The sequence below is a fragment of the Peromyscus leucopus genome, chromosome 2, assembly GCF_004664715.2.
Source record: "Peromyscus leucopus breed LL Stock chromosome 2, UCI_PerLeu_2.1, whole genome shotgun sequence".
Classification (NCBI taxonomy): domain Eukaryota; kingdom Metazoa; phylum Chordata; class Mammalia; order Rodentia; family Cricetidae; genus Peromyscus; species Peromyscus leucopus.
Window position 1 is genome coordinate 132857442 of NC_051064.1, and position 27975 is coordinate 132885416.

General features: G+C 42.9%; 1 protein-coding gene across 1 annotated transcript; it reads right to left on the bottom strand.

Moving 5' to 3' along the window:
• Positions 1-2926: 2926 nt before the first annotated feature.
• Ythdf2 (YTH N6-methyladenosine RNA binding protein 2) lies at positions 2927-27961 on the bottom strand. Its single transcript, XM_028888121.2, has 5 exons — positions 27716-27961; positions 27243-27267; positions 26580-26659; positions 19979-21562; positions 2927-3813 (listed from the first exon to the last, which is right to left on the bottom strand). Exons 1-5 carry the CDS (start codon positions 27740-27742, stop codon positions 3790-3792), a joined length of 1740 nt encoding a protein of 579 aa, XP_028743954.2. The 5' UTR covers positions 27743-27961; the 3' UTR covers positions 2927-3789.
• Between the last annotated feature and the right edge of the window lie 14 nt (positions 27962-27975).

The following is a 27975-nucleotide window of genomic DNA, read 5'->3' on the forward strand; positions in this document are numbered from 1 at the left end:
AACACAGCCTTAAGTATATCCCTCCCTGCAAGTTACTCCAAAGGGAAAACAATTTACAGTGCAGAAGTCGAGCAGACATCACCTTACACAAGCCCGCTAGGGTTCTCATTGGTACTAAGTCTAATCAGCATCATGAAAGGGATACAATGCACAGAAAGACAATGGAGCTGCATGACTCAATCTAATAACGCAAGTTATCAGGTGAATAAACACAAACACAACTTAAAAGGCATTCTGTAATGCCAGGCGGTGGTGGCACATGCCTTTAATCCCAGCATGCAGGAGGCAGAGGCAGGAGGATCTCTGTGAGTTGGAAGCCAGCCTGGTCTACAGAGAGAGTTCCAGGACAGGCGCAAAGCTACACAGAGAAACCCTGTCTCGGAAAGGAAAAAAAAAAGGCATTCTGTAACTGGCTACCACTCCTCCAAGTGTCAAATCTGGAAAAAGCTGACTAAAGCCAGCTGTGGTGATATCTATCTGTGTAATCCCAGTTACTGGGGTAGCAAGACAGGCAGTCTTACAAATTCAATGTCAGGCTGCACAATTTCAACCAAACCATCTCAGGATAAATAAAAGGGGTTAGAGAAGTAACTCTCTGGCAGGGTACTTACACACATAAGGTCCTAGTTCAAGCCCAGCTCTGTGGAAAAAGCCAAGGACTAAAGAACAGCCAAGGCTAAAATGTAAAGGCAACAAAATGCATTGTGGGATTTCTAGATACATGCCACACCATAAAAAGGCAGCAGGCACAATTCAAGTTCTGTCTGTAGTGACTAGTGCTTTATAAAAATTAAGTGGCCTGGATAACTTTATTATGGTTATGCAGAATGTTAACATTTAGAGGGAAGCTGAGTCAACAGAAGAAACTTCTATTATTTTTTGAAGGAGTAAGTTTTAAACGATGGGACATGCTGGGAGTACACAGCTAAAATTCAAGTGAGCAAATTTCAGAGATTCATGCATTTTGTTTATATTCAAATTTTGAAATTCTCTGAACTCTGACACTAAATTGCTTTCCCTCGTTTCAACAAAAGTAAGTAAAATAGCTACCCAAAGCTGTGACAGTCACAGAAGACAAAATACAACCAAGCTGTGCAAGTAGTCAGTGAAAATTTGTTTTTAATGGAACTACTTTCTAGACCAGCCTCTTCAGCACTCAGGAAGCAGCACCATCTCCTCCCCAGGGTTTCACATAGCCTAGCTAAATCCCCAACCCAACCTTCAGTTTCTGATCTTCCTGCCCTCACCTGCAGTGCGGGGATTACAGGTGTTGCTACCATGCTGTTTATGTGGTATTAGGAATCAAACCCAGGGTCTTCAATTACTAGACAAGTACTCTGCCACTGAGCTTCATCTCCATCCTGAGTCTAACATTTTAGATGGGAAAAAAAAAGGTCAATGAAAGGCTTTGGAGACTTTTTTTAAATAGACAAAACATAAGCTAAACTCCTCCAACATCCAGCAATCTTGAGGCCCTCAATACTCAGGAAGGTTGTAGAAGAGTCACCTTCTTGGGAGCATCCAAAGCCAGAGACACTTTGTATGTGATATGAAGAGGGGGAAGGAACAGCTTAAACCACCGAAGAGCTAACGTTTCAATTGTAAAAGGTCATCTTGAATAATCTCATGTCCAACTTAAATAAAGTAGGGGAAAACACGGGTAAAACTGCCTTTCTCTGGATATTTTCCCACTTGAAGGCAAATTACTCAACCAAGTGACCGGTGAGAACCCTGTTCAACCAACAGGACTTGAGATAAATGTGGGGCTGGAGAGATGGCTCAGCGGTTGAGAGCACCGGCTGTTCTGCCAGAGGACTGGGGTCCAATTCCTAGTAACCACATGGCAGCTCAGTTCCAGTGGATCCGACTCCCTCACACAGACATACATGCAGGACAAACACCAATGCACATTTAAAAAAAGTTAAATGTGAAAAAATGTATATATTCAAACTAATGAAAACACTGAGAACTCTAATTGGGGGAGAGTTTATAAAAAAAAAAAAAAAAAGTTTAGCAGGAAAAAAATATCCAGAAGATTCTACTGTGCCTTTGATATACAGTGCTGACTATAATGCTAGGAATCAGCCCTGACTTTCCTTCCTAGGGACAGGAAGCGTCTACTAACTGAGCTATATCCCAGTGTTATTGAGCTCGCCTACTTAGCAGCCTGGATGTGTGGAACAAAGCAGACCCTAGTAATACTGTCCACAGTATTAACTCCATTTTCAGAATCCTCTTAGTGTAGTTTTTACACATTTATTTCTCTAAAATTGGGACATCTTAAGAGCAAAATTCTCTAAAGCAGAGAAGCCCTTTAAGTCTTAGGGAATAAACAAATTCCACTGTGGTCAAAGTGTACAAAGAGCTAACCACTGGAATTTCACTTTTGAGACCCAAATCCCTGGGGAATGCTGTCTAAACTAATCATATATTGGATTAGACACTTACATCCTTGGATACTGGGTGCTACCTCTTTTTGTAGAGTGAGGTTCCTATGGAATTAGCTCAGTAGCTGACACCTGATGAAACACAAATACCACTGAGTGGTTTAGCAGTGCTGTGCTTGCTATACGAAGAACCACATGGCAGCTCAGTTCCAGTGGATCCGACTGGATACAGATACTGTCACACCTTGGTTTACAGAAGTCAGGACTTCCAGGCCTTAGGTACAAAGCAAGTCCCAACTATGTCCTTTCGATACAAACTTTTTTGATGACTGGCCTCAAACTTGCTATGTGGTAAGGACAAGCTCTGACTTGCTCCATCCTGGGCCCCCTCCTAAGTGCTGGGAGTATAGGAATGCAGCGCCATGCAGTGCTTTAACAACTCTCTACAATGAGTTGTCATTTCACCTCTCAAAACTCCTTACATGCCAAAATCTTTCCCCAAAATACAGCAGACAAATAATACTAAATGGTACTAGAAATGATGCTCAACAGGATCTCACGTTTATTGAGAAGTGATTAATGGTAAAAAGAAAGGCAATGCCCTTTCCTCATTGGCTGAACAAGAAACTGAAGAAACATTCACTACATGTTTTACAATATTTTCTCTTCCAAAATGCATTTCTGAAAACAAGTTTTTACCACTGTTCTTAGCTTTGAAATCAAATTAATCCTGACTTAATCAGTATAATGTACAAGAACAGAACATTTCTTAGGACTCCTAGTACTTTACTTTGAGTAACAAAGGGTCAGAGAAAATGAATCACCCTTACAGACACAACCTTGGGTAACACTGTTATTAACCTCTCCTAGACAAAAATTCTTCATAAAAATTTTCTTCCAGTTCGGAAGGGAAAAAATCAAATTCCCACTTTCTGGGGTGGACACCCAAAATCTGTGTAACTCAAGTGTTCTCCAAGTGCAAATGTCAAAATGGGAAGAGGAAAGGGTTTAAAAATTAGAGAAAAATTGTATGCACTTACGGACTTAAAAATCCGAAAAAATAGTAAAAAGACAAAAAAAAAAAAAAAAAAAAAAAAAAAACCAAAGCATTATGCTCTGAATCACAACCAAAGCCAAAATAAAAGGGACATTTTTTTTTTTACCTAAACTACCTAGAGGGAATTTTTGTTTAGGTTTTTCTTTTTTTTTTTTTTCCTTTTTTTCCCCCATTTTCCAGTTAAGTCCTATGTCTTTTGTGAAATTCCAATACTTAAACTGCAAGTCTGCAATCGTCTCTGAAGTCAATGAAATTAAGAAAGAAGTCCTAATTTTCTTGAAGGTCATTGTGTCCTCTTAGGATAAGCAGATGCAACCGTTGCTGCCGTCTGTGCAGAACCGCTTTTTATTTCCCACGACCTTGACGTTCCTGGGGAGGTAAGAAAAAAGTTGAAAAAGTTAGCTAAAACCTATCTAAATGAAAGTAATAATAAATAAACAAATGCAAAAACTACAATCATTTTAAAAGGAAAAGGCCTGGCCAGCTGTGGTGGCACATAACTTTGAGCTCAGCACCTGGAGGCAAAGGCCAGGAGGATCTGTGAGTTCCAGGCCAGCCTCGTCTACAGAGTGACTCTAGGATAGCCAGGGCTATGTAGAGAGACTCTCTCAAAACACCAAAACGCCGGCCGGTGGTGGTACACGCCTTTAATCCCAGCACTCCGGAGGCAGAGCCAGGCGGATCTCTGCTAGTTTGAGGCCAGCCTGGGCTACCAAATGAGTTCCAGGAAAGGAGCAAAGCTACACAGAGAAACCCTGTCTCGAAAAAAAACAAAAAACAAAAAACAAAACAAAACACCAAAACAACAACAGAGTGCACAGTCCTAAACTTAGGTATTTGCTCCCCTTGATCTTGTAACTATGGTTCTGATGTAAGCAGGAATCCCAGAAAGAACCCTCACATTTGGACTTCCATGTCCTGGGTACTGTTAACTATTAATCATCTCTGTATTTTCCCTCCAAAGACTGTATTTACTTCCAAGGCTTAGACTTTGTTATTGTTTCATTTAAGATAATCACAACCCGAGCTGGTCCCAACTTGGACTCCTCCTGCCCTTAACCTTCAGTGTACTAAAGAGGCACACTACACCAAGCCATTATTCCCATTAAACTAAACTTCAAAGAAGTTACCTACCTGTCCAAGACTATCTACCCAAGATGGACCAAGGCCTGTGCAGGTACTGTACCAACCTTTGAGAAAAACTAACAACTTTAATCACCATCACTCAGGAGGCAGAGGGGGGATTCCCAAGGCCAGCTACCTGGCTAGCTGGACCGGAAGCTTAAGGTTTACTGAGAAAGCCTGCCTCAATAAAGTGGAGATCAAGCAAGAAAGACACCCATTGTCACCACTGGCCCTCTACATGTGTGATAAAGTACCTTACATACATGTATGAAAATGTCACAAGGAGACACTACACTTATCAATCACAGCAGTAAACATTATAACTAACCCATATATTCCAATCTGAAAATCAGCTAATTAGGAAAAAAGTTCCATCCAATGTAACAGAAACTTAAGTTTTAATGTTCCTAGAATTTTTCTATTAAACTCTCCTAAAATTTCAAGAACAGACACTATGATGGTTTGAAGGAGAACAGACCCCATAGGCTCATGTTTGAATACTAGGTCCCCCGGCTGGTAGAACTGTTTGGGAAGGATAAGGAAGGAAGTGTGTGGCCTTATTAGAGATGTGTTACTGGAGAGGAAGGCTTTGAGGTTCCATTCCCAGTGTCTCTGTCTGTCTGTCTGCCTCCAACTTTTGTATCAAGATGTGAGCTCTCAGCTGCTCCTGGACTAAACCTTTGTTCCACCATCTCTCAAACCTAAATTAAATGCATTCTTTTTTTTTTTTTGGTTTTTCCAGACAGGGTTTCTCTGTGTAGCTTTGCGCCTTTCCTGGGACTCACTTGGTAGCCCAGGCTGGCCTGGAACTCAGAGATCCGCCTGGCTCTGCCTCCCGAGTGCTGGGATTAAAGGCGTGCGCCACCACCGCCCAGCTTAAATGCATTCTTTTAAAGTTGCCTTGGTCACTGTTTTTTATTACAGCAACAGAAAAGTAACTAAGACAGACATATTGCTTTACAGTAGGAAAACAGTTTTAAAAAGTAAAATGAAACTGCCAGGCATCATGGCACAGGTCTACAATCCCAGCACTCAGGATACTAAAGTAGGAGGATCACCAAGAGTTTGAGGACAGCCTGAGCTGCTAGAATGTGACACTGTCTCAAAAAATAGTAATTCTGGCCAGGCAGTGGTGGAGAACAGCTGTAATCCCAGCACTCAGGAGGCAGAGGCAGGAGTACCTGAGTTCAAGGCTAGCCTGGTCTACAGAGCGAGATCGAGGACATCTAGGGGTACACAGAGAAACCTTGCCTTGGGGAAAAAAAAAAATAATAATAATAATAATAATAATCCTGAAGTTAACCAATCTTTCAACAGCACCTTGTATCAATCTTTTATTCAGAGATGGGATGTAGCTCACCCTTATATGTAGGGCTCTCGGTTCAATCCCAGCATCAGGAACAACAAAATCAGCTGGTACACAAAGGCAATCTTAGCATTTGTGAGACGGGGCAGGACTGGGAATTCAGACAGCCAGAAGTATACAGCAGTTGTTCAAGGTCAGCCTGAAAATTTAAAACTAGTCTACTCCTTCACTTTCAAGCACCATTAAATCTAAAAAACAAAACAAAACAAAAACCCTAAAAACAAACAAAAACAGGTCTTCACTTACCTAACTCATGCTTATTTGCTTTACAAGGTAAATTAGGCTAATTGACTATTAAATAAAATGGTGCTTGTTATGTCTTTTTCTTTAAAGATTTATTTATTTATTATGTATACAGTGTTCTCCCTAAATGTATCCCTGCATGTCAGAAGAGGGCACCAAATCTCATTATAGATGGTTGTGAGCCACCATGTGAGTGCTGGGAATTGAACTCAGGACCTCTGGAAGAGCAGCCAGTGCTCTTAACCTCTGAGCTATCTCTCCGGCTCTGCTTGTTATATCTTAACAAACACACAGAAAGTTTTAACCTGTTTTCCTTATACTGTAAGAAACCAAACCCTAACATATACATCTAATTTTACCAACATGCTTAGTCACAACACTTAAAGCTCAGCATGGTGACACAAGTCTCTAATTCCAGCACTCAGGAGGCAGAGGCAGGAAGATCTCTGTGAGTTCGAGGCCAACCTGGTTTACATAGTGAGCTCCAGGACAGCTCCAGGCTACAGAGAGACCCTGCCTCAAAACAAAACAAATCAGCACTTAAAATATTTAGTAAGAAAGAAAAAGTAGTCAGGCGCACGCCTTTAATTCCAGCACTCGGGAGGCAGAGCCAGGAGGATCTCTGTGAGTTCAAGGCCAGCCTGGGCTACCAAGTGAGATCCAGGAAAGGCGCAAAGCTACACAGAGAAACCCTGTCTCGAAAAACCCCCCCAAAAAAAAAAAAAAAAAAAAAAGAAAGAAAGAAAGAGAGAAAAAAATAAAATCAAGAGATAAGGTCAGTTGTAGGATCTCAAAAATGAAGCTAGCAATTTCAGTGTTACAGTTAATGAGCCAGCCTAAATGTTCAATTTCCAAACACAGCTGTTTTGATCCGCATACAAAAAATAAATAAAAATAAAGATTAAAGTCCTTAAAGGTTATAAAGACGCTTTAGAATTTACACCAAAGCATCTTAAAAAGTAAATGATTTTGGAACTAGTAAATAATTCACAGAATCTTAAATACTAAATCATATTTAGAATAGTTTTGAGGAACTGGAAAGAAATGGACTCTGGTTAACAGCACTAGCTACTTTTCCAGAGGACTGGGGTTCAATCCCAGCACCCACAAGGCAGTTCATAACCATCTGTATCCAGTTCTAACACCCTCTTGTGACCTTTTCAGACCTCTTCAAGTCAAAATATACACAATACACAAAAATACATGCAGGCAAAACACACACATAAAATAAATCAATCCCTTAAAAAAGTAGAGCATTATTTTGATTAAGAAAAAGTACAGATTAGAAAGAATAAGAATCACTAGGATCCTGCTTGAAGAGTTTCTCAAGGGCCAACTTTTGCAATGCATGGATTAATTAATAATTAGCATCTGAACCAAGCAAGAGTTATCAATAAATATTTAAAGGGGTGAAAGTCTGATAAGAAAAAAGATATTCATAGTCTCCTGCTTATGAAAAGGAAAAAATATTTTTGATACAAGTTTTTTAAGATTTTTATTTATGTGTGCATGCATGTATGTGCATGCTTGGGGAGGCCAGAAGACAGTGCAGATGCCCTGGAGCCAGAGTTACGGGGTTGTAAGCTGCCCAGCACAGGAGCTAAAACTGAACTAATGTCCTCTAAAAAACTTCAGCAAGTTCTCTTAACTGCCAAGCCATCTCTCCAGCCCCTGGACACAGCGTTTGATGTCATCCAAGGTGCCTTGAAATTACAATCAACCCTCTTGCTTGGTCTCCCAAATGCTGGGATCATAGGTATACACCCTCAGACCTAGTAAAAATAGCAAATAAAAATGGAAACCCTGGCAGGGAACAGCTTACATGAAGTTACAAATAACGGCATGAACAAACACCATCTACCTAGTGACTGACCCACTGAGGGCATACTATCTCTTGAAATCACTATAGTTTAAAGCAAATGAAACTCAAGGATCCCAGACTAGAACCCAGACAAAAGAAAACCGCTATATAACATGAAGAACATTGGAACCAGGCACTGTGGCAAGTGCCTGTAGTACATTAACAGCCAGACATGGTACCATAGCACACACCTGTCAACTCAGCACTAAAGGCTGAGGCTGAAGTCTGAGACCAAGCAGGACTACACAGAGACCTTACCTCTAAAAACAAAACAAAATAATACTTTTTCACACCACATACAATGGGGCACACTTGTCATCCAAGAACATAGAAGCCTCAGGCAGGAGGTTCCTGAGGTCAATGCCAACCTAAGCTATATATAGAGAGATCCTGTCTTGAAAAGTTAAAGCCAGCCAAGTCTAAAAACCCACATGTGAGAGGGAAAAATAAACTTATTCTCTGACCTCCAACAAAATCTAAAATTTTAGATTTTATGTGTGTTGTTTTGCCTGCATGTATGTATGTGCATCATGTGAGTGTCTAGTAGCTGTGGAGGTCATAGGAGGGTATCAGAGGAGCCACCACATGGGTACCAGGAACCCAGCACAAACCCTCTGCAAGAACAAGAGCTAGGCCAACTCCTCAGAACCCCCATGTCTTTGAGGCATGGTCTCGTGTACCTAAGGCTGGCCTTGAATTCACTGAGGATGACCTTGAGCTCCTGATCATCCTGCTTCCACCTCCCAAGTGTCCTCTTCAAGTATGTGTCATCACATCTGAATCTACTTGTCATTTCTGTGTGTGCTCCTGTAAAGGCCAGAGGTCAATCTTGAGTATTGTTCCTGAGGTGCCATCTACCTTTTTCAGTCAGCATCTTTCACCAAGGCAACCAGGCAGGAAGGCTAGCTGGCCAGTGAGCCCCAGGGATCTGTCTCCAACGTCCCACCAGCTTTTATTCATGTAGGTCCTGGGAATTAAAATCAGGTCCCTGTTGTAGGGTAAAAAGGTCAGCCAAAGAACACACTGGCCCTGAAACCAGAGCCAAAAGGTTAAAAGGGGACAATGAAATACACTTTGGCCCTGAAACCAGAGCTAAAGAAACACATTCTGTCCCTGACCAACACAATACAAAAACCAACCAATCCCTGAGCACAAAATCCAGCTAGTCTCTTGAGCTTATCCAAACTCAGGGATTGAAATCTGACCAACTCCCACCCTAAAAATCTTCACCTGGAAAAAAACCTGGCCCTAAGAAGTCCTATATAAACCCTGTGCCTGTTCGGTTTGCTGTTGCCTTTTTCCACTATGGCAGAGGCAGCCACCCTCCTGGATTCTTCCCTCCCAATAAATCTCTTCAATGAGGCTTTGGTGAGACCTTCTTTGCTGGAAAAGAGCAGAGCAGAACTGCAACACTTTTGCTGAGGAAACCTTCCCCTAGAGAGCAGAGTTGTTACACACTGGGGGCCCTGAGTAGAACTGTAACAACTTTGGTGGGAAAATCCTCCCCTGCCGGAGCAGAGTTACTACATTGGGGAAACCTTTCCCTGCAGCAGAGTAAGTGGCTAAGTTTACAGTGACTTTGTGGTATTCCTTGGCTCCTAAGTACCCGGAACCTTTCCATCTGCTCTATCAGATGAACTACACACCAGTCACTTTGTTTGACATTTGTGTATTTGTATGTGTGTGTGTGTGTGTGTGTGTGTGTGAAGTGTACATATATGCCTATATATGTGTTGAAGCCAGAGATTAACATCAGGTATCCACTCTCCCACCCTTTTATACTGAGGCAGGGTTTCACATTCAACTCAGCTAGTCTAGCAAGCCAGCTTACTTCAGGGATCCTTTTTTTTAAAAAAGATTTATTTATATTTTGTTATGTATATAGTGTTCAATCTGCATGATGCCTGCACGCCAGAAGAAGGCATTAGAGCTCATTGTAGATGGTTGTAAGCCACCATGTGGTTACTGGGATTTGAACTCAGGACCTCTGGAAGAACAGGCAGTGCTCTTAACCTGAGCCATCTCTCCAGCCCCCCTACTTCAGGGATCTTGTCTCTGCTTCCCGAGTTGTGGGATTACAGGTGGGCTGCCACACACACCTGTTCAGAATATTTGTCCCCTGTGAAGGTATGTCTTTGCCAAGGCATCTTCTGATTGGTTATAAAGAGCTGAATGGCCAATAGCCGGGCAGGAGAAGATAGGCGGGATTTCCAGGGAGAGAGAAGAAGAGAAAGAAATCTATGGGCTCAGATTTGCCAGAAACTCCGACGAAGTCGGACATATGGTTACAAAACAGGTAACCGAGCCACATGGCAAAATATAGATTAAAAGAGACAGTTGGAAAAAGGCTAAGCTGAAGCCAGGCTTTCATAATTAATATTAAGTCTCCATACCGTTGTTGGGGAGCTGGTGGGCTCACAAAACAAAAGCCTGACTACATTTGAGAAAGCTTGTTACATAAGCCCAACATTTACATGGGGCCTGGGGATCCAACCTCCAGTCATCTTGCTTGCCTGGCAAGCATTTTACCCTCCACTGAGCTCTTTTCCCCAGCCCTGTACTTATCTTTGATGATACCATTTACTCTGCTTTCTCAAAATTACCACACAATGCACCATCATTAACTATCACACAATGCAATAAATCTCTTTAAATTTAGTCCCCTTGCAGAATATTCCTTTACATTGTAAAGATGTGTCACTGTGATTGGTTTAATAAAAAACTGAATGGCCAATAGCTAGGCAGGAAGAGATTAGTTGGGACTTCTGGGGATAGAAAGGACTTGGAGAGGAAGAAAGGCAGGGTTGTGAGCCAGACTCAAAGAAAGCAGCATGCATGGGCAGTACCAAGAGATGAGGTATTGAGGCACACAACAGAACATACGTTAAAATAAATAAGTTAATTTAAGTTGTAAGAGCTAGTGGGACAAGCCTAGCTAAGGCCAAGCTTTAATAATTAATGTCTCTGTGTAGTTATTTGGGGAGCTGACAGTACAAAGAAAGACTTGCTACTTTTTTTTTTTTTTTTTTTTTTTTTTGGTTTTTGAGACAGGGTTTCTCTGTGTATCTTTGCGCCTTTCCTGGAACTTACTCCGCAACCCCGGGCTGCCCTTGAACTCAGAGATCCACCTGCCTCTGCCTACTGAGTGTTGGGATTAAAGGCGTGCACCACCACTGCCTGGCAGCTTGCTGCATTTTTAACCTATTTGTAATTATGTATCCTCTTACCAACATCTCAAACTTCCACCTCTAATATTTAAAGGTGTTTTTTGTTTTGTTTTGTTTTTTTTAAGTTTTTTGAGACAGGGTTTCTCTGTGTAGCCTGTTCTGTAACTCCATCTGTAGACCAGGCTGGCCTCGAACTCAGAGATCCACCTACCTCTGAGTGCTAGGATTAAAGGTGTGCGCCACCACTGCCCAGCTTGATATTTGTTTTTTAAAATAACTATAATCTTGAATGTTTCTAAGCCTCTACCTCTAGTCTTCGGCTTAAATAACTGGTTCCAAGTAACACCCACACCTCTATTCAAACCACTTCAGCCCGCTCCTCACTTTCAATCTGTTTACAGAACTGGAGACATGGCTGTGGTAGAGGGTTTGTCTAGCACCCACAAGGCTCTGAATTCACTACCCAGCACTACAATACAAAACTGATTACAAAGTTTAAAATTTGCTCACAAGAATACCTTGCAGCCACAAGGTGGCAGTGTTCAATTTACTCTATGAAATCTTAAGCTGGCTGAAATCCCTTTGCCTTAGCCTCCTAAAGGCTGGAGTTAGTGGATTGGCCCACCACACTTATCCAGCCCCAGTTCATTTTTAAAGAGAGTGTTGATGACACAGGCTGTGAGATTTTTCAATCTCCTAGACAGTATGCCATCTTGTCCAATTATTTATCATTTGCTTATTCTCTCTTCTACTTTCCCTTTCTTTTTGTGGTATTGGAAATTAAACCCAAAGCTTTGCACATGCTAGGCAAGCTTTACCACTCATCTATACTCCCCAGGCCTCTCTCCACTTCTAAGTGATGGGATCAATAGACAGAGAGAGGCATTGACTACTCTTCCAGAGGACCTAGGTTCAACATATGGCAGCTCACAACCACCTGTAGCTCCAGTTCCTGCACACACTTGCTGCACAGACATACATGTAGGCATACATGTATGCATACTCATACACATAAAAATTAAACACACATACAAGGGGACCCCATGAGATGGCTCAGCAAGTGAAGGGATTTGCTTCAGAAACTTGAGGACTGCCGGGTGAGGTGGTGCACGCCTCTAATCCCAGTACTTGGGAGGCAGAGGCAGGTAGATGTCTGTGAGTTCCAGGCCAGCCTGGTCTACATACAGAAAGACAAAACTAAAACAAAACAAAGTCTGACAAGCAAATTTAATCTCCAGAACCTACATGAAAGTGGAGGAAGAGCCAACTTCACCACATTCTTCTCTGACCTGCACGTGTGCTATAGCACACTGCTCCAAACATACACACTAATGCTTGGGTTTTTTTTTTTTTTCAAATTAAAAAAAGAAATCTTAAATCAGTATTTTTGGGAGATGGAGAGGATTTATACTGTGATACTTTCTCCACATCTACCCAGTGTCCCACCTCCTTATCCCTTTGCTGGATCATGAACCTTAAGTAATGTAACTTTTGACATAAATGACTAAATTACCCAATAACTTGTCTAGGCTCTAACTCTGCCAATGAGGTGATGTAACCTTATAGTGTTGGTGTAAACTAGAAGTGAGTAGACTATAGTCTTCCACTCAGTCTTAGGACATCTCAAAACCATTTGCATTCCTTTTCCCACTGCCTATCATTAAATCACAACCCTTGAAACTCTCATCAAATGGACTTTAATTCCAGAGGGATCTGACATCTTTTCTGACCTCCTCAGGTTCCTGCATGCATGTGGTGCATTCAGGCTTACATATACATAAAAACATGTGATTTACTTTATTTTTGGGTCATGTCTCCTGGAACTGAGTTAAAGATGACTGTGAGCCATCATGTAGTTGCTGGGAACTGAACCCAGGTCATCTGCAACAAGTGCTCTTAAACCTCTTGAGCCATCTTTCCAGCTCCATAAATATTTTCTTTGAAGTTCACATATCATGCAGTGGCGCACACCTTTAACCCCAGCACTTGGGAAGCAGAGGCAGGTGATCCCTGTGAGTTTGAAGGCAGCCTGATCTACACAGAGTATTCTGGGACACCAAGACCTTGTCTCCAAAATAAGTAAATAAACAAGTAAATAAATTCACGTCAAATTCAAGTCAAATCTTACATGAGTCTATCTTCTCTAAATGACTAAATTTGTGTATGTAGTAGGCAGTTTCTGATGTTTGTGAAGACCTACCAGAAGACTGGGATGTAACTATGCTGGTAGTGCTTGTCTGCACTTGTATGCACAAAGATTCAAGCTCCAACACCACATAAAATCAGGTACAGTAGCTTATGTCTGTAACCCCAGCACCCAGAAAGTAGATGCAGTATAATTATAAGTTCAAGGTCATCTTTAGCTACATAACAAGTTCTGGGCTGTAAGACCCTATCTGAAAAATTAAATAAAAATTACAAACTGAATAATTCACAGGGGTTCTAGGGAATCTCCCCCATTGGCTAACAAAACCAGAGATGCTCAAATACCTTTCAGAAAATGGCACAGTATAAAAGTAAACAATAACAAAGGACATGGTAGTGTCTACATACAACCAACACTTTTTTTTTTGGGGGGGGGGGTCAAGACAGGATTTCTGTGTAGTTTTGGTGCCTGTCCTGGATCTCGCTCTGTAGACCAGGCTGTACTTGAACTCAAGAGAGATCACCTGGCTCTGCCTCCCAAGTGCTGGGATCAAAGGCCTACGCCACCACCGCCAGCCCTTAAATATTTCTAATCCAATCAGCTGAATCAAAAGATACAGAAGTATTTGTTTTGTATGCACAAAGTAAGCTCCAATACCACATAATCAGGTATGGTAGCACATGCCTGAAACCCTAGCACCCAGAGAGTATATTTGGGATAATCATTAAGTTCAAGATCAAATAAAGTTGAAAAGAGCAGCTTCCTCTATTTCTAACAGCTACATAGCCCTGACTGGCCTGGAAATCACTATGGAATTAGGCAGGCCATTATCTTTCCCTACTCATCCTCCTTCCAGGTGTACATGGAATTAAGTGTTCCATAAAACTTGAGTGACACTAGTCTTAGCTGGTCTTGCTACTCTCTTCTGCACTTGGTCACATACTGTAACATCAACACTAAAAAAGTGACTAATTTCTGCATGGGGGAGCTGGAGAGATGGCTCAGAGGTTAAGAGCACTGGCTGCTCTACCAGAGGACCTGGGTTCAATTCCCAGCACCCACATGGTGGCCCACAACCATCTGTAATGAGATCTGGTGCTCTCTTCTGGTGTGCATGCATACAAGCAGGCAAAACACTGTATACATAATAAATAAATCTAAAAAAAGTTATTTGTGTGCATATAATGTATGTGCAGGAATGCACATCTGCAGTGGTCAATTTTGTAAAATGTTCTCTCCTCCATATTTTTAGTGTTTCCCATGTATGCAGTGTACAGCTTAGTGTGTTGTAGGTGTGTTTGTCTGTGCCAAAGGTTGACATCAAGTGTCTTCCTCTATCATACTCTACTTTTTTTTTTTTTTCCTGGTTTTTCGAGATAGGGTTTCTCTGTGTCTCTGTGTAGCTTTGTGCCTTTTCCTGGAACTCACTTGGTAGCCCAGGCTGGCCTGGAACTCACAGAGATCCGCCTGCCTCTGCCTCCCAAGTGCTGGGATTAAAGGCGTGCGCCACCACCGCCCCGCCCATATTCTACTTTTTATTAAAAGTTTGTTTTTTTTTTTAAATTATGTGTGTCTATGCAAGTGAGTGCAGATGCCCCCAGACACCAGAGGCATGGACCTCCCTGGAACTGAAGTTATAGGCATTTGTCAGCTACCCAGCATGGGTACTGGGACTGAAGAGCAGTACATGCTCTTAACTGCTGGACCATCTCTGAAGTTTTTTTGGTCCATCTTTAAAGCGATCAACAACATGGATTCTAGGGACTGCACTCAAGCTCTTAGGCGAACACAGGGTGCACTTTACCCACTGAGCCATCTTGCTGGCCCAGTGTCAGCATTTTAATATACACTGTTCTGTAACATTTCAAGTGACCTCATGTTCTAATTATCCCTAACACCAGGTCTGCTGGAGCTTGTTTACTCAGCAGGGTGGAAAGTATTACGCAGATACTTGCACTACCTTTGTTGGAGCTATAATTGTGTCCAGAAGGGGGCAGCAACAACTTTACAGCCACACTTTTCTTCTTGGCTCATTTGCAGACTTAGGGGTCAACAGTGAATACAGAAAAGCAGAAAGAGAGAACCGTTGCTTGCCTTACTTCACTAGTTTTTTTTTTTTTTTTTTTTTTTTCCTTCTTTCAAGAATTACAATCAGGTCAACATTGGAACAGCCTGCCAGCCTGAGTATGATCCCAGGGAACCACGTTAGCAGAGAACTAGAGCAGACTGCCCTGACCTACACATGTACACTGTGGCTCATGCACCCACATGTGTACACAAACACAAAATAAGTGACAATAACTAAAGAGCTATAGAAAGTCCTTTATCCCTTGAACTAGGACATCCAATGGGAATTCAATGCAGTGCTTCAAAAGCTGTAGCCACCTCTACAACACAACAGATTCTTCACTCACCATACCCCACACTAAACAACCCAACACACAGCAGAGATGCTGAACCTGCAGAATTTCCACTCACATTCCTCCACTTCTCTTTTGTTTTAGATCAAGAGTGCCATGTAGCCCAGGCTAGCCCAGAGGTAACACTGAACTTCTGCTCCTCCTGCTTCCACCCTTCCAGTGCTGGGATTAGAGGTGTGGACCACTCAGTTTATGCAGCGCTAGGAGCTGAACCCAGTATTTTGTACATGCTGAACAAGCATTCTACCAACAGAGCTACATTCCCAGACACTGGAAATAGAGATCTGACTCCCAAAATTTGTCTTCTGACTTTCAGGCACGTACATGTTGAGTACACAAATACACCCACACACAGAAGGGGGTGTCCACTCAGGAAGTGTGAGGAGGAACTAACTTCAAGTGTTAAAGCAGGACTAAATGGAAACAACAATTAGTATGTCTGTTTCTTTTTCCTTGGACAAGGCCTCAATGTGTAGCCCTGGATGTCCTGAAGTCACTACCAGGCTAGTCTCAAAGCGGATCTCTGCTTCCTGAGTGCTGTGAGTAAGGCAGGAATGGTTATTTCTATTCTAATCATTTAGTAAAAAAATATAGAACCTGGGTGCAATGGCTCACATCTGTAATCCTGAGAGGCTAAGAAGGACGGCCAGTCTGTGCTACAGTCAGGCTGTCCCAAAGAACAAAATCAGTCAACACACTTATAACAGATTACAAAGCCACTAAAAGTGATGTCACAGTATCTGGTGTGGTATAAGTGAACAACACTCATGGCTAAAAAGATGTTTTGAACCAAGCCAGTGGAAGAGCTCAGTGGGTAAAGGAAGCCTGAAGACCTATGTGGTGCAGATCAACCCTAACCTCTAAAAAGTCCCCTGACCTCCACTTTCATGCATGGGTATGTGCTTGCTCTCTCTTACAATTAAATGTTTTAGATACAAAGTTTAAAAAAAAAGTTACAAACCAGGACATGGCTGGCCTCTAATCCCAGCACTCAGGAGGTGGAGGCAAGAGGATCAGGAGTTCAAGGCCAGCTGGGCTAGATTGGGGAGGAGGGAGTGGAAAAAAAAGACACAAAGATATGGCTAAAATTTACTGGACATGTCAAGCCAGACAGATGCAGTTTGAAGGTTTCAGAATACTGAATTACATCAGGTGACAGAAGGATTCAGTAATAATGGCTGGCTGTCTCTACTTCAGTGTGGTCTGCCAGGATCCATGTCTGGTCACGGACCTTCAGAACAGCTGTGATGTCATCCTAGAAGTTTTAAGTGCTGCCTAGTTACGTCCAAGTCGCTACATTACCACCCTCCATGCCATCCAGGCTTCTGCCATCTTGTAATTAACACAAAGCACACACACACACACCTAAAGTAGTGCCTTGATGAGCTATGAATCCCATTCTCACAAACGTTCTTGGAAGTCTAATAAACTACTAACAGATTATAGTCAGTTATGCAAGGACAGGAGGAACCAGCATCAGAGCAGACAATTCAGACTGAAATGGAAAAGGGCTAGCATCGAGCTTTCCTGAAACCCGAGTCTCTTCCCAAAGAACATTACCTCAAACGCAATGGGGCACAAATATAATCAAAGCTTTAACTTTTATATGGTGTTTTGTTCACCAACCTGAGAACAATTAGGATACTCATCCATCTAAGTCTTTATGTGTGGTTTTGAAAATAAACCATTACCTTATTATTTAAAGGGGGATAGTGCTAAAGATAGAACCCAAGGTATGGTGTATGCTCCCCAAACATTCTACCAGAGTTACATCCCTAACTCTAGACACTATTTAACAACTTTCATTATTAAGTTCATTCTAGGAAAACAGTAAAAGTCTAGTCAATCCTAAGATAAGAATCTCACATCTAATTATACAAAGTTCATTATCAGAACTGGCCGGTAACTCAGTGGAGCTCTTAGCCTGCATAAAGCTCTGGGTTCAATTCCAAACAATGTATAAATGGGTTGTGGTGGCAGTCAGTGGTAGTAGCTATAACACCAGCACTTGGAAAGTTGAGATAGGAGGATCAGAAATTCTAGCTCAACGTGTAAAGGTGCTGGCCATAACCCACGATAACCTAATTTGATTCCTAGAACCAGATAAAATAAAGGTGGAAGGTATCCAACTGTGTATCTGTGTGCTCCTACTCCAAAGCAGGCACAGGAGGCAGAGGCAGGAGGACCATGAGTTCAAGGCAAGCCTAGGCTACATATTTATTGGGGCTAGAGAGATGACTTAGCAATTAAGAGCACTTGTTCTTACAGAGATCAGGGTTCAATTCCTAGCACCCACATGGCAGCCTGTCACAACCATCCATACATACACTGTGGTACACAGACATACAAAAGCACAAAACCTAAAATAAATCTAAAAACTTGGGGGGGGGACCTAAAATATTAAAAAAAAAAATTAGCTTCAGTACTGGAAATGATGGTACGCCTCTTTCCCAGCAGAGACAAACAGATCTGTGAGTTCAAGGCCAGCTTGGTCTATATAATAAGTTCCAGACCATGGATGACTACACAGTGAGACCCTGTCTCAAAAGTCAAACAAAAAAATTAGTCTCAGAGATTCAAAGTCATCCTCAGTTAATGAGTTCTGAGGTCTAAACTACAAGATCCTCTCTCCAGGTTCAATTCACTCACAACCACTGCAGTGAATTTAATCCAAATACACCCTTGACTAAAAGTCAACAGATCCAGGTACTTAGCTCAGAGATAGACTGTTTCCCTAGCATGCTCAAGGTCCTCGTTCCATCCAGAGCACTGGTTTAAAATAAAAAATAAAAACACAAATTCACCCTGAGTTCAATCACCAGCAGAACAAAAATTAAGCCAGCATAAATCAACAGGAAACTCCAGTTTCATGGGATCTGAAACCCTCTTCTGGTTTCTGTGTGTACACCAGGCTTGCATGTAGTACACAGACACACATGCAGGCAAAACACCTGTACACAGAAAATAAGTTAGTAAAATATGAGTAACAAAAAAGGTGGAAAGAAGGCTCAGTGGTTAAGATCACTAGCTGCTCTTCTCAAAGACCTGGACCCAAATGGCAGAGCCTACAAACACCTGTAACTCCAATCCCAGGGTACCATCACCCTCTTCTGGTCTCTGCAGACCTCATGCATACATGCAGGCTCATATACATACATATAAAAATTTTTTTTTTTCGAGACAGGGTTTCTCTGTGTAGCTTTGCGCCTTTCCTGGAGCTCACTTGGTAGCCCAGGCTGGCCTTGAACTCACAGAGATCCGCCTGGCTCTGCCTCCCAAGTGCTAGGATTAAAGGTGTGCAAAAAAAAATAATTTTTTTTGTTCTGTTTTTATTTTCGAGACAGGGCTTCTCTGTGTAGTTTTGGAGTCTGTCCTGGAACTCACTTTGTAGACCACGGTGGCCTCAAACTCAGAGATCCGCCCACCTCTGTCTCCTGAGTGCTGGGATTAAAGTCGTACGGCACCACTGCCCAGCAAAATAAATCTTAATAAAACAAACACCCCCACTGTGGTCCTAAAATTTATATATACCTAATACCCTCAGAGCAAACACTGTGTATTTCAAATAAAACACTCTAGTTTGGATCCATTTTCTATCACTTTCTACCTGATACAAAAAAAAAAAAAAAAAAAAAGATAAAATGACTGAGTAATAAAATGTTAAAACCAAGTTTCCCCAATCCCTTTAACGCTATTTTTAAAGTTTTATATAATAAAGTTTTATATATATAAAACTTTCCTATGGCTGGGGATGTGGAGCAGTGACGAGAGGGCTTGCCTAGCATATCCTTGTTTCAATTCCTATCACTGAAAATAAAATAAATAAATAAAGTGAACACTACAAAGAGTAAAACATGGTCCAACAAACAATGTCAATTCTTGCATAGCGTGTTCATACTTTCTGTATATTACACCCTCCATCCTTCCCTTTCTCATCATACCATCACTTCAATTATCCCTTTTGTATCTTTACAATTATCTGTCTCTATCAGTTAAGTTCAAACTGTATTGTTTCTGCTCTCCACTAATGCTCACATTCCTTCACACTAGGGTTCAAAAGACCAATTATACTCCCTCCCATAAAGCCTTAAGCTGCTAAATGACACCATTATTTCCAGAGCTTTTATTAACCATTCACTCACTGCAATACCTCTCTTAGCCTCTGTAATGCCTCTTCCTTCCCCATAGTCCGAATAAGCTCATTACCTTTTTAACACTTTCTTCTTCCTCTTGGCGTTTCTCATAGTGTGAGAAGTCATCAAAAATGGAAGTGGTGTGCTTGTAGCTGGCTATGATTTTCAACACCTGCTTAGCTTTTTCCAGAGGCACTTCCTGAGTGTCCCTAGAGTTGGTCACTGGTTTATTCTCGTTGTTCTCTAGACGAATGTGTCGCAGTTGGCTATTGGGAACGTCCTTCACAAAAATCCATCTGACATCAAAACGACCCTTCCATTTGTCCTGGGACCACACACCTGCACATGTGTTGTAGTCCACAGCAGATTTCATCTCTGCAACTCCACAGAAGTGTCCACTGCCGTTGACACTGAAAAGTAAGTAAACGGGACCTTTCCCGTTCATGGAACGATAGGCAGCATCCAGTCTCTTGTTACCGTGCTCTGTGCTGCACCAGATATTGTACTTAATGGAACGGTGGATATCGTCCTCAGAGTAGCTCTTAATGATGAAAACCCGGCCATGTTTCAGATTCCAGTCGAAATCTTTAGGGTTATAGTTATTAATGGACCGAAGCTTCTCCAACACTGGGTGAGGCTCTGAAGGAGCAGATCCCGAGCCTGCCTGAGACTGTCCTACTCCATTACCATCCACCCCATTAGGACCGAACCCACTGCCACGGTTCCGAGGTGCTACCCAGCGAGCGGGCTGAGCTGCCTGTTGCTGGACTGAGAGCTGGGCAGGCTGTGGTGGAGGCGGAGGCAATGGCTGTGTCTGTTGCCCTACTGATGTCTGAGCCACTGGGGGGCTATTATTGGCCTGCTGTCCTACAGGCTGAGGAGACCCCTGGGTTGGCTGACCTATATTTTGAACCAAAGCCTGTGAGGGAGCTTTTGCCACGGGACCCTTGTTATCCCAAGTTCCAATATCCATGTTATGCTTTATTGGGGGCGGTGGAAGACTTGATCCTGCAATGCCATTCTTGGTCTTCAGTTTAGGTTGCTGTTTTGCAGGCTTGCTAGCAATATCAGCCCAAGACGCTGGTTTTGGAGGAGCAATAGTAGCTGGAGGCAAACTGCTGGAAGCCACAATGTTACTAGTGATGGACCCACTACCAACAGCAGAGCCTACAACTTTTGGAACACTGCTTGCAACTTCTGTGCTACCCAGTTTCAGTGCCGCCATCCCTTGGTCTATAGTATTCATGCCAGGAGCTTTATTGAGGGTCTCATTGGCAAAAGCTGACTGTCCATCAATCATGGCTCCACCTAAGGAGCTGGGTGCATAAGCATAATTGCTACTATATCCAGAGCTTTGAGTAGACTGTCCCTGAGAACTGTTATTTCCCCATGCTGAGAAGTCGATCCCACTGGGAAAAAAATTAAAACCATGCTGACCAAGAAATGGAGTGCTACCCAGGGCTCCTGGCTGTCCAAACATTGCGTCTGGAAGGAAGTGGGGCTCTCCGTTGCTCAGTTGTCCATAGGAAGTTAGATAGGGCATGGCTGTGTCACCTCCAGTAGACCAAGCAGCTTCACCCAAAGAGTAGGAAAAGCCAATGGAGGGGCTGTAGTAACTGGGTAAGTAGGAGTCTGACATGGCAGTATATGCATTATTCTGTGGAAGAAAAGGCAAATATATCAAAACAACATATATATATATAAATAATATAAATAACAGGACATTTCCTTCCAAAATTACAACTCAAGTATTTGAGCCATCACTACAAAAGGGAGTAGCCCATATACCTTTCTGTAAACTTCTTGGCATTTTTGAACTATATGAAGTTTTGATGTGATATCTGCTGGTTTTTTTATGTGCTATGTAGCCCAGTTGGCCTCAAACTTAAGGCAATCTTCCTGCCTCAGGTTCTAAGTGTTGGGGTTAAAGACATGTCACACCATACCTAAAGGTCCTGTGTAAAGATAAGTTGATACATATAGTAAATACAGTTGTTTTGTTGTTGTTGTTGTTATTTGTTTTTGAAACAGGGTCTTAATAAGTAGCTTTGGCTGTCCTAGAACTTGTTATGCATACCAGGCTGGCCTAGAACTCAGTGTGGTGGGATTAAATAAAGGTGTATATATACTACTAGGGCTGGAAAGTAGCTCAAGAGTATTTGCAGTACTTCCAGAAGATCCAGATTTGGTTCCCAGCACACACATGGCAGCTAACAACCATCTGTTACTATAGTCAAGAGATCTGATGCCTTCTGTAAGTAATGTAAACACGTGGTACATAACATACATGCAAGCAATACGCCCATACATACCACAATAAGGCAGGGTGGGGGGTGTCCCTATACCCCATCATGCCTGGCCAGTTGTTCCTTTTACACAGGTTCTCACTATGAAGCTCTAACTGGCACAAGCCAGGCTGGGCCTTGAACTCCCAGAGATCGCCCTGCCTCTGCCTCCCAAGTCCTAGAATTAAAGGTTCTTACTCTACATCCCAGAGAGGTAGGAACTATGTGCCCCAGGCTTACTTCTAATTCCTGCCAATCCAGGCCCAATGGAGATGATGTCTTTATTAAAACTAATTAGTTTTGGATTTAAAAAAGTGGGAATTTTGGGGACTGGAGAGATGGCTCAGCAGTTAAGAGCACTGACTGCTCTTCCAGAAGACCTGGGTTCAATTCCCAGCACCCACGTGGCAGCTAACAACTGTCTGTAACTCCAAGAGCTGACACCCTCACAAAGACATACATGGAGACAAAAACACCAATGCACATGCATACACGCGCACACACACGCACGCACACACACACACACACACACACACACACACACACAAAGTGGGAATTTTGCAAGATCAGTGTTCAAGAGCTTCCCAGCAAAAGAGCCAGACTTCCTGGCACATGCTTGTAATCCCAGCAAGTAGGAAGTACAGGTATGAAGGTAGAACTCAAGAGCTTTCTTAGCTATACCGTGAGTTTGAGAGCAAACAAAACCAGATTCTAGTGGTGATGCACACCTTTACTCCCAGCACTCAGGAAGCAGAAACAGGTGGATCTCTGTGAGTTCGAGGCTAGCCTGGTCTACAGAGTGAGTTCCAAGACAGGCTTCAAAGCTACAGGGAAACCCTGTTTCAAAAAACAAAAACAAAACAAAACAAACAAACAAACAGTCCAACAAGAAAAAAAAAGTAGGGCTGGAACAATGACTCAGTGGCTAAAATCACTTAGGTTCAGTTCCTAGCACCATGTGGTGGCTCACAACCATCTGTAACTCCAGTTCCAGGGAATCTGATGATGTCCTCTTCTGACCTCCACAGGCACCAGGCACACACTCACTGTACACACACACACAGAAAAACAGATGGCTCAATGGGTAAAGGTGTTTGTCACCATGCTTAATGACCTGAATTCAATCACCAGCACCCACAGGGCCAAGAGAATTGACACTACTGTCAAGTTGCTTTGACCTCCACATACATGCCATGGTAGCCCCACACCACATTAAATGCTTAAAAATAAAAAAGCCTAGCTCAATGAGCAGTCAGGTCAAGAACCTGAGTTAGATCCCTGGAACCCATATGGTGAACAGAGAGAATCAACTCCTGCAAACTGTCCTCTGCCTCCAATCTGTATGGTGGCACACACATGCCCAGTTATTTATGTTGTATGTGTGTGTGTAAGAAAATTTTGGAAGGGGATAAAAAAAAAAAAAAAACCAGAAAGGACTAAAAATTTCAAGTTCTAGTCCAAATGTCTATCCAAGCATTCTTCCCTCATAAACTAACAATGTTCACTACATAAACTCTACAATAACTGGAAGGGAAATAGTGGTTTCCAAAAGACTTAAAATATGGGTGGGAATAGAGGGATTACTTCCTGTCTCATTTCACCTATAAAATGAATGCCAATCATTTGAAATTTATACTACCTTTTGCATTATAAGTATAAAATTATGACATAAGTCTATAACCTTAAACAATCAGAAATATGAAATGTGTACAATTACTCTTCACATCAAGGATATAGATTGTTTTGTGAGAGCCTTAATCATTCTTGATCTTAGTTTGTGATTTTTTTTTTTTTCAATAAAAACCCTACAGCACTGCTGGACACAGTGATGTACACCTGTCATCCCAGCACTGGGGAGGCAGAGGCAGGAAGATCTCTATCAACTGGACGCCAACATGGTCTACACATACATAGCTCCTGGCTGGCCAGGGCAACACTATCTCAAAACTAAACTAAATAAACCCTACAGCACACAGGATAACCTCAAATGAAAAGCAAGAGGTACATGAAATTGATCTCCATAAGTACAGAGCTCAATTCATATAGTCTGCCTTAGTTGTATAGTTCTAGTAATATAAGACACTCATTATTTACCAGTCTATTAGCTACTTAATAGGTAGATCTGACCTGAAGAGACTTGGAAACAGTAAGTACCTTAGGACTTGAACTTGTATTACCAAGGCCAGGAAAGAGTATAAACAGTATTCTTTAGCCTCTAAACACATCTACATAATAAAATTCAACTAATGGAGTTTGAGAAGGCCAGGTGTGGTACCTTATGCCTTTAATCCCAGTACTCAGGAGACAGAGGCAGACAGATCTCAGCGAGTGTAAGGCTAGTCAAGATTACACAGGGAGACTTCAAAAGACAAACAAACAAAGACAGAAAGAAAAAAAGTTAAAAATTACATTAATTAGCTGGGTGTGTGTCAGTGGGCACGCCTTGGGAGGCCGAGGCTGAGGCCGGTAGGTCTCTGAGAGTTTAAGACCAGCTTGATCTACAGAGAGTTCCAGGACAGCCAGGGCTGTTACAAAAAGAAACAGTGATCTACACCCAGCTCTAAGGCTTTTACTCTTGATGACTGACCACAAAACAAACAAAGAGCCACCCTTCTTCAAGGTTTATAACTACAGCCCAATTTTTTTAAAACGGTCCTTTAAGCTTCAGCTTACTTCTGAAAGAAAAACAAAATGCTCTTATTAGCTCGGACTAGGCCAAGACATCCGTGAATGTCTATACCTGTAATGACAAGTCCCCACATGCTGCAGAGCTCAGAAATCTAAATTACACAATACTGCCTAGAATTGGTTCCCACTCTCTGGTAAAGTGATTAGGAAAGCAAACTACTTCATTAACAGTAACTAATATCAATTCATTCCTCTACTTCCTTCCCTGATTTTCTTGATTTAGCTGGTTGTCCTCTGTGGATACTTTCTGTGACCCTTTTGGGGGTCCCATTATCAGATATCCTGCATATCAGATATTTACATTATGACTCATAACAGCAGCAAAATTAGTTATGAAGTAGCAACAAAAATCATTTTATAGTTGGGATTCACCACAACATGAGGAACTGTATTAAAGGAAGGTTGAAAACTACTCTAGATGGTTTTTGTACTCTTAACTATGAAAATTTTTAGATACGCCACCTCAAAAATCTTACGTAAGATCAGATCCAAATCTGAGTGTACGTGTACACACACACACACACACACACACACACACACACACACACACATCAAGTTACTGAGAATCAACTCTATTTCCTTCCTACAGGGTATGTTCACAATTTTATATAAATGTTGCATAAACTTCTTAATCTATGTTACAATAGCTTAAAAGTAATACCATCAATTCTTTTGATGTATACATTTTGATGTATGAATCTGTGGACTTATGTTAACTAAGACTTTGTGACCGTCACGAGACAGGAAAACAAAATTGGTGAATCAAACAAACCTCCACATGTACAGTTCATATTGGAGTATCTGAATATATATGCAACTAATCTTTCTATCAGAAACATTAAGTACATCTCAAACTTTTTTGTCAGTGATGGACACTACACTAGAAGGACACACTGGTGCAAAAAAGCCCTCTCCATCACTAAGGAAGTTCCTGGCCCACCTGCAACTGCAATCATCATTCTTTCTTTCTTTCTTTCTTTTTTTTTTTTTTTTTTTTTTGGTTTTTCGAGACAGGGTTTCTCTGTGTAGCTTTGCACCTTTCCTGGAACTCGCTTTGTAGACCAGGCTGACCTCCAACTCATAGAGATCCACCTAGCTCTGTCTGCCTCCCGAGGGCTGGGATCAAAGGTGTGCACCACCACTGCCCGGGACTGCAATCATTCTTGATCTGAGCATCAACTGTGCTAAAACTTTAACTCCATTTCTCTTCCAGAAGAGGTAGGTATACAAAGTTGTTCTCTATAGATATTAAATAAAAGCAAATCAAAATAGCAAGCATCCCACTTTGTCTCACTTCAAAATTTTAATACAGGAAAGCTCATGAGAGACCAATGGATGGTAGTTTTGTATCAGTGAAGTTCAAGTGATTCTACACTAAAATTTCCTCACTACATCAGGAACCCAACTTTCCTAAAAGACAAGGTTCTGTTTCCTTCAGTGCAGTCAGAACATTAAACTCTAGCCAATATTCTAAATTTTGCACTGACATATTCCTGGCAAATGAGGGACAATTACTCAATTATTGTTCTTACACAACGAAATGTTATCAGTACTATAGCCTATAACATTTGTATGTTCTATAACAAGTTAATAAGTATTAAGAGTAAACTCCCTCCAACACAAAAGTGAGACTTACTGATAGGGCAGAAAGTCTAACAGTACACTACACCCTCAGATAATAGAAAATGATCAGTTACTCACGGGCCTTGCCTGTGGACTCAAGTAAGGTTCAAAATCATCATCATTTAGTCCATCCTTTTGATGCACAGATCCATTTTGTACTAGAAGGAGAAAGTCAAATTAGTAATGTCCTGGCCGAGAGCTCCCTCCCAAGTTCAGCAATTACATTCTCACCGGGAAGAGATCACGCTAGTTCACAGAGCCACCAAACTCTTAAAGGGATAACATGAGCGCCAAGGCTCAAGCAAGCAAGATTCCCCAGTGAAAAAAGGCTCTCTCCACCCGGAGCAAGCTGATCTTCTTAAAAGGTCAGTTTATTGGCTCCTCGGAATTTCAATTCCCTCCGGCTTTCTCTCCCCCCTCACATGTGAGTTACTTCCAGAAAGTGATCCACGAGGAGGAAACACAAAGGCCTCCTAAGACCTACGGGAAACTAAGGACCTGGTGCTTTTCAAAACGCACTCCACCCCCACCCGCTCATGAATTACTCCTTGTTAACGAAAAAGCTGCTCGCCAGCTGCAGGAACACACCAAAAGGGCCGAGCACCCCGCGCGGGGCACCTGCGAACCGGGCCGCCTCGGAAAGGTCCTTTCCCCGGGGCGCGTCCCCGAGACCCCGCCCCCACTGTCCGGCGTGCTCGCCCCCCCATGCCGGCCCGCGGCCACCGGCGGAGCCGGCCTTACCTTTGTTTCCTTGACCTTTTGGTCTCTGCGGGAGGAGGGGACGTCGGCGAGCAGCAGGTCGTCCGGGAAGAAAACGGAAAAGGAAAGACAAATGAGACCAGGGCCCGAGCCGGGAAGAAAGGAGCAGGCAGGCCCGAGGGGACGCGTGGGGAGGGGGAGGCGGGCAAGAGCGCTGGGCCGGCGGGTCACCCGGGCCGGGCCAGCAGCGACACGAGGGAAGGGGAAGGAAACGAGGAAGGAAAGCCCGGGCCGCTAAGGGGAGGGAGCGCGGCGCGGCGCGGCCGGCCGGCGAGGTCCGGGGAGGAGCGGGAAGAGCGGGCCAGACCGGGAGGCGCAGGGCGCGGCCGGCCTCAGGCCGGAATCCCAAGCCGCGAGAGGCGCCGCCGCGGCCCGGCCAGGAGCGGCGGGCCCGGGCCTAGTCGGGCTCCGTCTCGACTCACACAATGGCCGAGGCATGCGGGCTGGGCCTGTACCTGCTCCAAGAGGCTGCTGGCCGACATGGCTCTCGGATCCTCCCTGGTGACGACGGCGGCGGACTCCTCCTCAGGACGGCGGCAGCGGCGGATGAGCCCCGGCGGCGGGAGCAGAGGGTGCGGCGGCGGCTTTTGTCCCTGACACTCGGAGCCTCGGCGGACGCAGCGGAGACACAGCGCGCGGCTCGGGCTCCGGCTCCGACTCGGCGACGCTCTAGCCGGGCAGCTCAACGCCCGTCTCTATGCCTCGGCGCGCGCGC

Coding starts and splice junctions, on each gene's coding strand:
- Ythdf2 (XM_028888121.2), bottom strand. CDS start 27,742: ATGTCGGCCAGCAGCCTCTTGGAGCAG. Junction 27,268..27,715: donor CCAGCAGCCTCTTGGAGCAG/GTACAGGCCCAG, acceptor CTCCTCCCGCAG/AGACCAAAAGGTCAAGGAAA. Junction 26,660..27,242: donor AAAAGGTCAAGGAAACAAAG/GTAAGGCCGGCT, acceptor TTCTCCTTCTAG/TACAAAATGGATCTGTGCAT.